Consider the following 14,113-nt stretch of genomic DNA (forward strand, 5'->3'; position numbering starts at 1 on the left):
TATCTGTTCCCCTTAATATCTTATAAACTTCGATCAGATCACCCTTTAACCTTCTAAACTCTAGAGAATACAACCCCAATTTGTGTAAGAATACACGTGGACAAGAAGGATCTATTTCTCTTAGCAGAGGGGTCAATAACCAAGGGGCATGGATTTAAAGTAATTGGGAATAGGATTAAAGGGGAGCTGAGGAGAAATGTTTTCACCCAGAGGGTGGTGGTGTCTGGAACTTACTGCCTGAGAGGGATGGTTGAGGCAGAAACCCTCATTGCATTTAAAAAGTACTTGGATGTGCACTTGAAGTACCGTAACCTACAAGGCTACGGGCCAAGAGCTGGAAAGTGGGATTAGGCTGCATGGCTGTTTTTCGGCAGATACAGTCACGATGGGCCCAATGGCCTCCTTCTCTGCCGTAAATTTCTCCGATTCTATGATTCTACCACCCAATTTGGTGTCACCAGCAAATTTTGAAATTGCACTTCCGATTCCCGAATCCAAATCGTTTATGTAAATTGTGAACAACAGTGATCCCAGCACCGATCCCTGTAGAACACCACTTCCCACCTTTTGCCAGTCTGAGTAGGTACTCTTGACTCCATCTCTTTGTTTTCTGTTTTGTAGCGGTTTTTTTATTAATTCTGCTACCTGCCCCCGACTCAACGTGCTCTTAGGTTTGTCATGAGTCTGCAATGCGATATCTTATCGAAAGCCTTTTGATGATCCAAATATATTACATCTACTACATTACCCTTGTCTACTCTTTCTCTTACTTCTTAGGAGTTAAACTAAAGAGTAGGACCTCAAAGGTAGTAATCTCAGGATTGCTACCAGTGCCACGGGTTAGTCAGAGTAGGAATGACAGGATAGCTAAGATGAATACGTGGCTTGAGAGATGGTGCAAGATGGAGGGATTCAAATTCCTGGGCCATTGGAACCGGTTCTGGGGGAGGTGGGACCAGTACAAATTGGACGGTCTGCATCTGGGCAGGACTGGAACCAATGTCCTAGGGGGAGTGTTTGCCAGTGCTGTTGGGGAGGGTTTAAACTAATGTGGCAGGGGGATGGGAACCGATGCAGGAAGTCAGTGGGAAATAAAGTGGTGACAGAAACAAAACGCAGTAAGGGAGAGTGTACAGAACATGACCGGACAGATGGTCTGAGAAAGCAGGGCAAAGACCAAGGGAAGTCTAGATTAAACTGCATTTATTTCAATGCAAGAAGTCTGATGGGCAAGGCAGATGAACTCAGGGCATGGATGGGTACATGGGACTGGGATGTTATAGCTATTACTGAAACATGGCTAAGGGAGGGGCAGGACTGGCAGCTCAATGTTCCAGGGTACAGATGCTATAGGAAAGATAGAGCAGGAGGTAAGAGAGGAGGGGGAGTTGCGTTCTTGATTAGGGAGAACATCACGGCAGTAGTGAGAGGGGATATATCCGAGGGTTCGCCCACTGAGTCTATATGGGTAGAACTGAAAAATAAGAAGGGAGAGATCACTTTGATAGGATTGTACTACAGACCCCCAAATAGTCAACGGGAAATCGAGGAGCAAATATGTAAGGAGATTACAGACAGCTGCAAGAAAAATAGGGTGGTAATAGTCGGGGACTTTAACTTCCCCAACATTGACTGGGACAGCCATAGCATTAGGGGCTTGGATGGAGAGAAATTTGTTGAGTGTATTCAGGAGGAATTTCTCATTCAGTATGTGGATGGCCCGACTAGAGAGGGGGCAAAACTTGACCTCCTCTTGGGAAATAAGGAAGGGCAGGTGACAGAAGTGTTAGTGAGGGATCACTTTGGGACCAGTGATCATAATTCCATTAGTTTTAAGATAGCTATGGAGAAGGATAGGTCTGGCCCAAAAGTTAAAATTCTAAATTGGGGAAAGGCCAATTTTGATGGTATTAGACAGGAACTTTCAGAAGTTGATTGGGAGAGTCTGTTGGCAGGCAAAGGGACGTCTGGTAAGTGGGAGGCTTTCAAAAGTGTGTTAACCAGGGTTCAGGGTAAGCACATTCCTTATAAAGTGAAGGGCAAGGCTGGTAGAAGTAGGGAACCTTGGATGACTCGGGAGATTGAGGCACTAGTCAAAAAGAAGAAGGAGGCATATGACATGCATAGGCAGTTGGGATCAAGTGGATCCCTTGAAGAGTATAGAGATTGCCGGAGTAGAGTTAAGAGAGAAATCAGGAGGGCAAAAAGGGGATATGAGATTGCTTTGGCAGATCAGGCAAAGGTGAATCCAAAGAGCTTCTACAAATACATAAAGGGCAAAAGGGTAACTAGGGAGAGAGTAGGGCCTCTTAAGGATCAACAAGGTCATCTATGTGCGGAACCACAAGAGATGGGTGAGATCCTGAATGAATATTTCACATCGGTATTTACGGTTGAGAAAGGCATGGATGTTAGGGAACTTGGGGAAATAAATAGTGATGTCTTGAGGAGTGTACATATTACAGAGAGGGAGGTGCTGGAAGTCTTAACGCGCATCAAGGTAGATAAATCTCCGGGACCTGATGAAATGTATCCCAGGACGTTATGGGAGGTTAGGGAGGAAATTGCGGGTCCCCTAGCAGAGATATTTGAATCATCCACCGCTACAGGTGAGGTGCCTGAAGATTGGAGGGTAGCAAATGTTGTGCCTTTGTTTAAGAAGGGCGGCAGGGAAAAGCCTGGGAACTACAGACCAGTGAGCCTGACATCTGTAGTGGGTAAGTTGTTAGAGGGTATTCTGAGGGACAGAATCTACAGGCATTTGGAGAGGCAGGGACTAATTAGGAACAGTCAGCATGGTTTTGTGAGAGGAAAATCATGTCTCACGAATTTGATTGAGTTTTTTGAAGGGGTAACCAAGAAGATAGATGAGGGCTGTGCAGTAGACGTGGTCTACATGGACTTCAGCAAAGCATTTGACAAGGTACCGCATGGTAGGTTGTTACATAAGGTTAAATCTCATGGGATCCAAGGTGAGGTAGCCAATTGGATACAAAATTGGCTTGACGACAGAAGACAGAGGGTGGTTGTCGAGGGTTGTTTTTCAAACTGGATGCCTGTGTCCAGCGGTGTGCCTCAGGGATCGGTGCTGGGTCCGCTGTTATTTGTTATTTATATTAATGATTTGGATGAGAATTTAGGAGGCATGGTTAGTAAGTTTGCAGATGACACCAAGATTGGTGGCATTGTGGACAGTGAAGAAGGTTATCTAGGATTGCAACGGGATCTTGATAAATTGGGCCAGTGGGCCGATGAATGGCAGATGGAGTTTAATTTAGATAAATGTGAGGTGATGCATTTTGGTAGATCGAATCGGGCCAGGACCTACTCCGTTAATGGTAGGGCGTTGGGGAGAGTTATAGAACAAAGAGATCTAGGAGTACAGGTTCATAGCTCCTTGAAAGTGGAGTCACAGGTGGATAGGGTGGTGAAGAAGGCATTCAGCATGCTTGGTTTCATTGGTCAGAACATTGAATGCAGGAGTTGGGATGTGTTGTTGAAGTTGTACAAGACATTAGTTAGGCCACACTTGGAGTACTGTGTACAGTTCTGGTCACCCTATTATAGAAAGGATATTATTAAACTAGAAAGAGTGCAGAAAAGATTTACTAGGATGCTACCGGGACTTGATGGTTTGACTTACAGGGAGAGGTTAGACTGACTGGGACTTTTTTCCCTGGAGAGTAGGAGGTTAAGGGGTGATCTTATAGAAGTCTATAAAATAATGAGGGGCATAGATAAGGTCGATAGTCAAAATCTTTTCCCAAAGGTAGGGGAGTCTATAACGAGGGGGCACAGATTTAAGGTGAGAGGGGAGAGATACAAAAGGATCCAGAGGGGCAATTTTTTCACTCAAAGGGTGGTGAGTGTCTGGAACGAGCTGCCAGAGGCAGTAGTAGAGGCGGGTACAATTTTGTCTTTTAAAAAGCATTTGGACAGTTACATGGGGAAGATGGGTATCGAGGGATATGGGCCAAGTGCAGGCAATTGGGACTAGCTTAGTGGTATAAACTGGGCGACATGGACATGTTGGGCCGAAGGGCCTGTTTCCATGTTGTAACTTCTATGATTCTATAAAGAATTCAATACGGTTCGTCAAGCATGACTTTCCATTCTGAAATTCGTGCTGATTTTATTCTTTATTATATTTCCATTTCCATTTTTTGTCACACCTTTGAGTAATGATTCCATTATATTTCCTATCACCAGTGTTATGCTAACTGGTCTATAGTTCCCTGGACTTGTTCGATCTCTCTTTGTAAATATAGGAATAACATTAACTGTCCGCCAGGCCTCTGGCACTATTCCCTTTTCGAATGATTTTTTAATATATATGTCGTGGTGCCTCTGCTATCTCTTCCCTAACTTATTTTAATATTCACAGATGCAATCCATACAGACCAGGAGGTTTACCCTCTCTAAGTTTGATTAGTTTATCAATTATTTCTCTCCTTTCTATCTTCAATGTCTTTATATCTTTTTTGATCTCTTCTTATAATGTACTGTCCTCCTTGTTAGTCTCCCTGGTAAATATTGAGGCAAATTAATTATTTAATATTTCTGCCATTTCGCTGTCATTGCCTGTGAGCTTACCTTGTGCATCCCTTAGAGGACCGATGCGTATTCTGACTTTTTCTTTTGTTAGTTATATACTTTACTATTGCTTTTTCTATTCTGGGACGGGGTGTAAAACGGGCAGGCTATCCGCTATCGCCCGTTTTCCGCCCGGTGGTAAAAATGAGAATTCATCCCAGTCCTATAATGCTCTGATTCAATATTATTCTTTGTAATTAAATGGTAAACACCACTAAACGTGAGGAACAGAGGAGCTGGTTGATGCATTGGTGATTCTGTACATTGCAGAGTGAGCAGCCGGGTAACGGCAAAATGTGGCGCTATAGCGCCACCACTGGCGGCAGGATGAACTAAATACCGATGGTTTCAAATGTAAAAGTAGGAATGGGTTAAATTGGCACAAATGTTTTCCAAAATGTGACAACGAAAATTCAGTTTTCTTTAATCATGAAGTGCAAGCCAGACATTCGATTTTTAGCCTCGTATTCGCTGGTTTCCCAGACCTACTCATGCAGGGGTCGAGTTTCCCTGGTATCGCCTTGTGCTAACGGACCTCAAGTGTGTCGATAGCTTTATGGTCCTGTTGACAGTAACGAAGATGCCGGACTACAATTAGGCGCCTGGAGCGTTCCCCGTTTTAGGCGGTAGACAGCTTTTAATATGCAAATCGGGGCTCTCGGTGCCCGAGGTTCTTGCTGTCGGTCCCACGAGCCAGCCTGCTTCACCGCTCGTCGCCCAAATGTCAAAATCGACCCCAGGTAGTTAAGACCAAATCTAGGTGGTGAAATATATCTCCGGGCTGGTGCAAAATGGACGGAGTCAAAATCAGGCATTGTTTAAAATTTGCTGCGGAATCGCTGAAACCAAAACCCTATTTTGTCCCCGACATTTGTTCGATTTTGCCTTTTGGGCGACCAGCGGGTGGAGCCCGCCTGCCAGTCACCTGCAGCTCCGGAGAAAACGCGGCCGCGATTTACAGGCAATCGTCTCAATAACATCGAGCTGGCGATCCCCGTGGCACAAAAGCATCGTTCCGATACAGCTTCCGGATTGATGTCTCCGAATATAGGGTCCCCTACCTGCCATGTGAATTTCCCATTCATCACACTTTCTGTGTCTTATTTCGCTCAGAGGTTTCTGTCACACTTAATTAGATGCAAATATATTTATAGATATAACTTTCTTGCAGCTTATTGGTTAATATGTAAACTTCATCTATCACCAAAACGTAAGAACTACACATTTACAGCTAAACATAACATTTATATGACATAAACATCAAACTTATCCATTGAATCTGCCTCCACCACCCCCTCGGGCAGTGCATTCCAGATCCTAACCACTCGCTGTGTAAAAAGGTTTTTCCTCATGTCACCTTTGATTCTTTTGCCAATCAGTTTAAATCTATGTCCTCTGGTTCTTGACCCTTCCGCCAATGGGAACAGTGTCTCACGATCTACTCTGTCTGGAACCATCATGATTTTGAACACCGTGATCAAATTTCCCCGCAATCTTCTCTGGTCAATGGAGAACAACCCCAGCTTCTCCAGTCTATGCTCGTAACTAAAGTCGCTCATCCCTGGAATCATTCCAGTAAATCTCTTCTGCACCCTCTCTAAGGCCTTCACATCCTTCCGAAAGTGAAACTGGATACAATACTCCAGTTGTGGCCGAATCAATGTTCATATAAAGGTTCATGATGTGGAGATGCCGGTGATGGACTGGGGTTAACAATTGTAAACAATTTTACAACACCAAGTTATAGTCCAACGATTTTATTTTTAATCCCACAAGCTTTCGGGGGCTTTCCCCTTCCTCAGGCAGTGTGGAAAACTGCCTGAGGAAGGGGAAAGCCCCCGAAAGCTTGTGGGATTAAAAATAAAATCGTTGGACTATAACTTGGTGTTGTAAAATTGTTTACAAATATAAAGGTTCATGATGACTTCCTTGCTTTTGCACTCTATGCCTCTTTTTATAAAGCCCAAGATCCCGTATGCTTTTTGAACCACTTTCTCAACCTGCCCTGCCACCTTCAACGATTTGTGCACATATACCCGCAGATCTCTCTGTTCCTGTACCCCTTTTAGAGTTGTGCCCTCTAGTTTATATTGCCTCTCCTCGTTCTTCCTACCGAAATGTATCGCCTCACACTTATCTGCATTAAATTTCATCTGCCACGTGTCCGCCCATTCCACCAGCCTGTCTATGTCCTCTTGAAGTCTATCATTATCCTTTTCACTGCCCACGACACTTCCAAGTTTTGTGTTATCTGCAAATTTTGAAATTGTTCCCTGTACACCCAAGTCCAAGTCATTAATATATATCAAGAAAAGCAGTGGTCCCAGCAGCGACCCCTGGGGAACACCACTGTACACCTCCCACCAGTCCGAAAAACAACCGTTCACCACTACTCTCTGTTTCCTATAATTCAGCCAATTTCGTAGCCAGGCTGTCGGAATCTGTCCCCAGGAACCGTCCTCCTTTACAGGACACAGGCAAGATATTGTAATGTTTAACCCATAATGCATGTTAATATAAAGTTGTTATCTAGATATATTTTAATCTATGTCTAAATATAACATTGGATCCTTTCTCCATGATATCAATAAATATCAATCTCTCCCCCCCCCCCCTCCTCACCCACGTTCAGCTGGTTTATTCAGTTTGCTGGGAAAAAGCTAGATTGTTAAAATTGGCCTGAGTATTCTTTGGGCTGAAGAGGTGAAAATCAGGTGGGGTCCCTGATCCTGATCCAGTGAGAGACTGGTGGAACAATTCAATTACAGGGAGCAGAAACAGAGAGATTTGTTCTGAGGGAATTACTCCCTTTCCAATAGATTGTGCAGCTGTGAGATTAGATGTTGCGAAATTTGTACAAATTTTATTTTTCTTCAACGGTTGGAACTGTTTGAAATGGTGAGTTATTCCACATAATGTGGAAGAGGCGGGAAATCCACAGCTCCCCAATACCAGAAAACATCCACAGGATTAATTACACAAGAGAACATTAACAGCTTTACTCCAGATTTAATAAACAAACATTCATTGTTCGAAACTCAAATCCTGAACACGCTCACTGGACCAAACCAGTGTGAGCTTGGGGCAGACTTGGGTTTCATGCTCTCATGAAGATCCCGCCTAGAACAGGGAAACTCAAGGCCCAGAAATGGCAAAATCCTCCTCAAATGACACAGGGATTTTAAAAGGTCCCAGAAAGCAAGTCGGTGACCAGATTCTGCCCTTCTAAAGCACACCTGTCAGTAAATTGGGATGTTTGTCTCATTGGTACAGTAAGGTCACCTGTCAGTAAATTGGGATGTTTGTCTCACTGGTACAGTAAGGTCACCTGTCAGTAAATTGGGATGTTTGTCTCACTGGTACAGTAAGGTCACCTGTCAGTAAATTGGGATGTTTGCCTCACTGGTACAGTAAGGTCACCTGTCAGTAAATTGGGATGTTTGTCTCACTGGTACAGTAAGGTCACATATCAGTAAATTGGGATGTTTGTCTCACTGGCACAGTAAGGTCACCTGTCAGTAAATTGGGATGTTTGCCTCACTGGCACAGTAAGGTCATCTGTCAGTAAATTGGGATGTTTGTCTCACTGGTACAGTAATGTCACCTGTCAGTAAATTGGGATGTTTGTCTCACTGGTACAATAAGGTCACCTGTCAGTAAATTGGGATGTTTGTCTCTGGTACAGTAAGGTCACATATCAGTAAATTGGGATGTTTGTCTCACTGGCACAGTAAGGTCACCTGTCAGTAAATTGGGATGTTTGCCTCACTGGTACAGTAAGGTCACCTGTCAGTAAATTGGGATGTTTGTCTCACTGGTACAGTAAGGTCACCTGTCAGTAAATTGGGATGTTTGTCTCACTGGCACAGTAAGGTCATCTGTCAGTAAATTGGGATGTTTGTCTCACTGGTACAGTAATGTCACCTGTCAGTAAATTGGGATGTTTGTCTCACTGGTACAGTAAGGTCACCTGTCAGTAAATTGGGATGTTTGTCTCACTGGTACAGTAAGGTCACCTGTCAGTAAATTGGGATGTTTTTCTCACTGGTACAGTAAGGTCACCTGTCAGTAAATTGGGATGTTTGTCTCTCTGGTACAGTAAGGTCACCTGTCAGTAAATTGGGATGTTTGTCTCACTGGTACTGTAAGGTCACCTGTCAGTAAATTGGGATGTTTGTCTCACTGGTACAGTAAGGTCACCTGTCAGTAAATTGGGATGTTTATCTCTGGTACAGTAAGGTCACATATCAGTAAATTGAGATGTTTGTCTCACTGGTACAGTAAGGTCACCTGTCAGTAAATTGGGGTGTTTGTCTCACTGGTACAGTAAGGTCACCTGTCAGTAAATTTGGATGTTTGTCGCTCTGGTACAGTAATGACACCTGTCAGTAAATTGGGATGTTTGTCGCTCTGGTACAGTAATGTCACCTGTCAGTAAATTGGGATGTTTGTCTCACTGGTACTGTAAGGTCACCTGTCAGTAAATTGGGATGTTTGTCTCACTGGTACAGTAAGGTCACCTGTCAGTAAATTGGGATGTTTGTCTCACTGGTACAGTAAGGTCACCTGTCAGTAAATTGGGATGTTTGTCTCACTGGTACAGTGAGGTCACCTGTCAGTAAATTGGGATGTTTGTCTCTCTGGTACTGTAAGGTCACTTGCCCTGTTCCAAAACGCTACTCGACTCATTCCACGTTTTGGATCTGATCTTTTCACTAATATAGATGTTGATTTTTGTACGAAGGCAACAAAACGGAGAAATGTTTCCAGTTCCCGTTAATCGATATCCAGCGGTGGGGTGGGATCTTTTTTAGCTGAATGTAATGCAGGCTCGGGCTATTCACATAAGGCAGAATTATGGCTGGAATTTATTCTTTTTATTATTGAACTAATTTACCTATTTCATTCAGTGGATATTGCACCATGACCTTTAACTGCTCCCTGAATTTACTCTGAGTCACTCCATAAATAAACGTGTTTGTGCAGCAACTCAGGAGCTGAAGCATATTTGCACTTTCTATGAGAATAAATTTAGGGTCATTGAAACCTTGGATTTGATAATTATTTGTAAATCGCTCATAAAAGAACTGTACAACATACGTCATCCACAACAGGATGAAACTACCCGAGATGGCGAAGAGTAAAACGATGGACTTTCTCCGGCTCTCCATCTCCGGGTCACTCTGATTCTCTCCATTACTGTGGGCCCGGAGTCTCCTGCGGGCTCTATTGGCCGCTAGAATGTTTCTGACGGTCAGAGCATTGAGCAGAAGAATCAGAAAGAAAGGGACACACGGCGTTAAAACACGGTCACTCCAGTGAAAAGCTGCCCATACAGGAGAAGTAAAACGGTTGTCCTTCAGTCTGCAATACCACGGGACATTGTTAATTATGTAGATGGGTTCATGTATAAAGTACCAGGGGATATTGAAGAAACATCCCAGTGTGCAGACCGTTCCTATAACAACAGCCGCCGTTCTCTCGGTGCAGTATTTTGCTTTCAACTTCTGACAACAAATGGCCACAAATCGATCAAAGGTGAAAGCGACCGTTAACCAGACAGAACTGTCTCTTGATGCATAAATTAATGTAATGCTCAGACTACAGACGGGAGTGATGGACAGGAAACTACCCGGAAAATAAATACCAGGAATCCGGTTTAATATCACAGCCGTGATAATGACCAGGAGATCCGTCACCGCCATGGACACCAGGTACCGAGTGATACATCTGGAGAGACCGCACCTTCCTCGGGACAGGATCACAATCGCCACTAAATTAACTGTAAGGAAGGAGAGAGGGTTGAGATGTTATAGAGTAGACTCCCATCAGAAATATTATGTTGCTGGGAATTATAGAAGGTTTACAAATTTGATAATTGAAGGAAATCAGCCTGATATAGGACAGAGACCGCGGGTGAACGAAAAATATTTAAAATCATTTGGAAACAACTTGTGTTAAGACAAATAGAAACTTCAAAAATAGTCAATCGTGTATTGATGAATGAAATAAATCAGTAAGTTAAACACACCGATTTCAGATAATTGATCAAGAACCTCACAATTAATCAGTAACAAATAGAATAAAAATCAAAACAAATTTAAAATGAATCTTACAAAAAATAAAACAAAGATTGTGGAGATTCGTATTGATCTGACCGCCTGACAGATTTCTCAATATATTGGATCCCCTTCACATTGACAGACCCACGGTCAGTCTAAGTGACCCAGGTCCCGGAAACAGCAGGGAGAGCATTACCCAGTTAGTCTGGATCTGGCGGCATTGATTGAGAATGAATATTATCCAGAGCACCAAGAAATCGCCGGTAGTTCTACAATACAATCCTCAACATCCATCCCAATCACCTGACGGGGGCTAGGGTTTAGGGGCTCGTGGGAGAACCACAGGTCCCGCAATGCAGCACTCCCTCAATCCTTCCCTGTGTCATCCCGGACTATGGACTAAGGTCCTGGAGTGGGCTGCAGAACCCGTAACTCTCGGACTAAGAGGTCAGAGTGTTTCTCACTGAACTAAGATCATACAACTGGAAATAAATACACGGAATTAAATTAGAAGGGCGGGTCAATGAACATCTGTGGTGACTGGGAAGCGGCCAATGAGCCTCCGTGAGGACAGGGAAGAAGAACTTCCGGATTACATTCGGATTATTGCTTCCAAATGTATAAATGATTATCAGTGAGCCGGGTGATCAGGTGGGAAGGGAACGGGTCTCCAATCAAAAGGAGGAATCCAAGGCCCAGACCGGATGTTTCAGCTCGGGCACTGGGCTGGAGGAAAGAGTTAGAATGGGAACAGTGAAGGGCGGTGAACGGCGTCGGGAGCAGGAAGAGTGTTCGGGCTGAGTGGAGTTTGCAGCAGAGAAACCAGGAACAGCTCGTTTGGGAGGAGCAGCGGAGAGATGAACCGAACGGATGGGAAGAGGAGCCAGGATGTTCCTGTAAAACGGATTATGAATGAATCCAGTCACTCATTACATTGTTCTGAATTATTATTAATGCGTTCAGCTATAACTTATCTTCAATAAGTTCATTGCTTAAAAAACAATCACAGTTCAGTTAATAATTAAAACCATTCATCGAATTATTAATTTGAGTCATAGAGTCATAGAGTTATACAGCACGGATAGAGGCCCTTCGGCCCATCGTGTCCGCGCCGGCCATCAAGCCCTGTCTACTCTAATCCCATATTCCAGCATTTGGTCCGTAACCTTGTATGCTATGGCATTTCAAGTGCTCATCCAAATGCTTCTTGAATGTTGTGAGGGTTCCTGCCTCCACAACCCTTTCAGGCAGTGAGTTCCAGACTCCAACCACCCTCTGGGTGAAAAAGTTCTTTCTCAAATCCCCTCTAAACCTCCCGCCTTTTACCTTGACTCTATGTCCCCTTGTTAGAGAACCCTCAACGAAGGGAAAAAGCTCCTTAGTATCCATCCTATCTGTGCCCCTCATAATTTTGTACACCTCAATCATGTCCCCCCTCAGCCTCCTCTGCTCCAAGGAAAACAAACCCAATCTTCCCAGTCTCTCTTCATAGCTGAAGCGCTCCAGCCCTGGTAACATCCTGGTGAATCTCCTCTGCACCCTCTCCAAAGCGATCACATCCTTCCTGTAGTGTGGCGACCAGAACTGCACACAGTACTCCAGCTGTGGCCTAACCAGTGTTTTATACAGCTCCATCATAACCTCCTTGCTCTTATATTCTATGCCTCGGCTAATAAAGGCAAGTATCCCATATGCCTTCTTTACCACCTTATCTACCTGTTCCGCCGCCTTCAGGGATCTGTGAACTTGCACACCAAGATCCCTCTGACCCTCTGTCTTGCCTAGGGTCCTCCCATTCATTGTGTATTCCCTTGCCTTGTTAGTCCCTCCAAGGCAAGGGAATACAGTTCAGTTAATTATTAAAACCATTCATCGAATTATTAATTGTCTACAGTCATGTCTATTGATGCCTCTATTTTGGTTTTCTCATGGTGTGTTCAATTCAGAGACCGTCAGAAGACCACGTTAACCTCCCTCATCTTCCACTCACATTATCTGGGGGCTCTGTTCAATGGTGGGATTGGCTTTGAACAGATCAACAGGGTTTGTGCATTTTACAATATTACACTGTTGGAGTTCACTGTTTGTTTCACACCCGATATATGGATTAGGAATATAGGAGCAAGAGGAGGCCAGTCAGCCCCTCGAGCCTGCTCCACCATTCCATTAGATGATGACCGATCTGTGTATTAACTCCATTCCCCCGCCTCGGTTCCATGTACATTATTAATCTTGCCTAACAAAAATCTAATAACCTGAGTTTTGGCATTTTCAATTCCAACACTAAGTCTCAACAGCTTTCGGGAGAGAGAGTTCCAGATTTCCAGTACCCTTTTATGAAGAAGTACTTCCTGAATTCACCCCTGAACGGTCTAGCTCTAATTTTATTATTCAGCCCAGTTGTTCTGTATTCCCCACCAGAGAAAACAGTTTCTCTCTATCTATCCTATCAAATCCTTTAATCATCTTAAACACCTCAATTATATCACCCTTTATTCTTCTATACTCAAGGAAATACAAACCTAACCTGTGCAACCTGTCCTCATGATTTAACCCTTTTAGCCCCGGTATCTTTCTGGTGAATCTGCACTGTACCCTCTCCAGGGCCAATATATCCTTCCTCAGGTGCGGTGCCCAGATCTGAACGGAATGCTCCAGACCGGGTCTAACCAGAGCTCTGTCCAACTCTAACATAACTTCCACCCCTTTGTATTCCAGCTCCCTTGAGATAAAGGCCAACATTCCATTTTCAATGTGTGGTCAATAACCAGGTACTGAGACAATTCAGGTAACTAATGCTTCTTATAATGAATAACTTGCTGTAATACTTTACCCGGAACAGCGACAGCTGCAAGGACAGTGTAGTAAATGGCATAGACCAGGCCTCTGGGCGGGGAGTGCATTTCCTGTGAGAAGCAGCGATGTCAGTTCCCTGTCCCACACAAGCTCTGTTCGACATTGAAAGGATCCCTTCTTATACCTGATGTTAACCCCCAGAGAGACAATTAGGTTACATCACCATTAATGTTAGTTACAGTCACTGAATAAACAGATTCTGTAACATCACTATTAATGTTAGTTACAGTCATTGAACAAACAAGTTCACGCAGAAGGTTTTACATTGATTTTTGATGCAATCGAATGGACAAAAATTGTTTTATCGAATTTTAAAGGGAAACTTTATGTCCTTTAGGGAAGGAAACCTGCTATTCTTACCCGGTTTGGCCTATATGTGACTCCAATCCCACATCGACCTCTTCGACTTTTAACTGCCCTCTGAGGTGGCTGAACGGCCCCTCGAGCCTGCTCCGCCATTTAATAAGATCATGGCTGATCTTCGACCTCAACTCCACTTTCCCGCCCAATCCCCATATCCCTTGATTCCACGAGTGTCCAAAAATCTATCGATCTCAGCCTTGAATATACTCAATGACTCAGCATCCACAGCGCTCGGGGGT

General features: G+C 43.9%; 1 protein-coding gene across 1 annotated transcript; it reads right to left on the minus strand.

Annotated features, from left to right (window-relative positions):
- Positions 1 to 9,473: 9,473 nt before the first annotated feature.
- On the minus strand, positions 9,474 to 13,558 carry LOC137319141 (probable G-protein coupled receptor 139). Its single transcript, XM_067981486.1, has 2 exons — positions 13,489 to 13,558; positions 9,474 to 10,375 (listed from the first exon to the last, which is right to left on the minus strand). Exons 1-2 carry the CDS (start codon positions 13,556 to 13,558, stop codon positions 9,474 to 9,476), a joined length of 972 nt encoding a protein of 323 aa, XP_067837587.1.
- Between the last annotated feature and the right edge of the window lie 555 nt (positions 13,559 to 14,113).

The sequence above is a fragment of the Heptranchias perlo genome, unplaced genomic scaffold (assembly GCF_035084215.1).
Source record: "Heptranchias perlo isolate sHepPer1 unplaced genomic scaffold, sHepPer1.hap1 HAP1_SCAFFOLD_74, whole genome shotgun sequence".
Taxonomy (NCBI): domain Eukaryota; kingdom Metazoa; phylum Chordata; class Chondrichthyes; order Hexanchiformes; family Hexanchidae; genus Heptranchias; species Heptranchias perlo.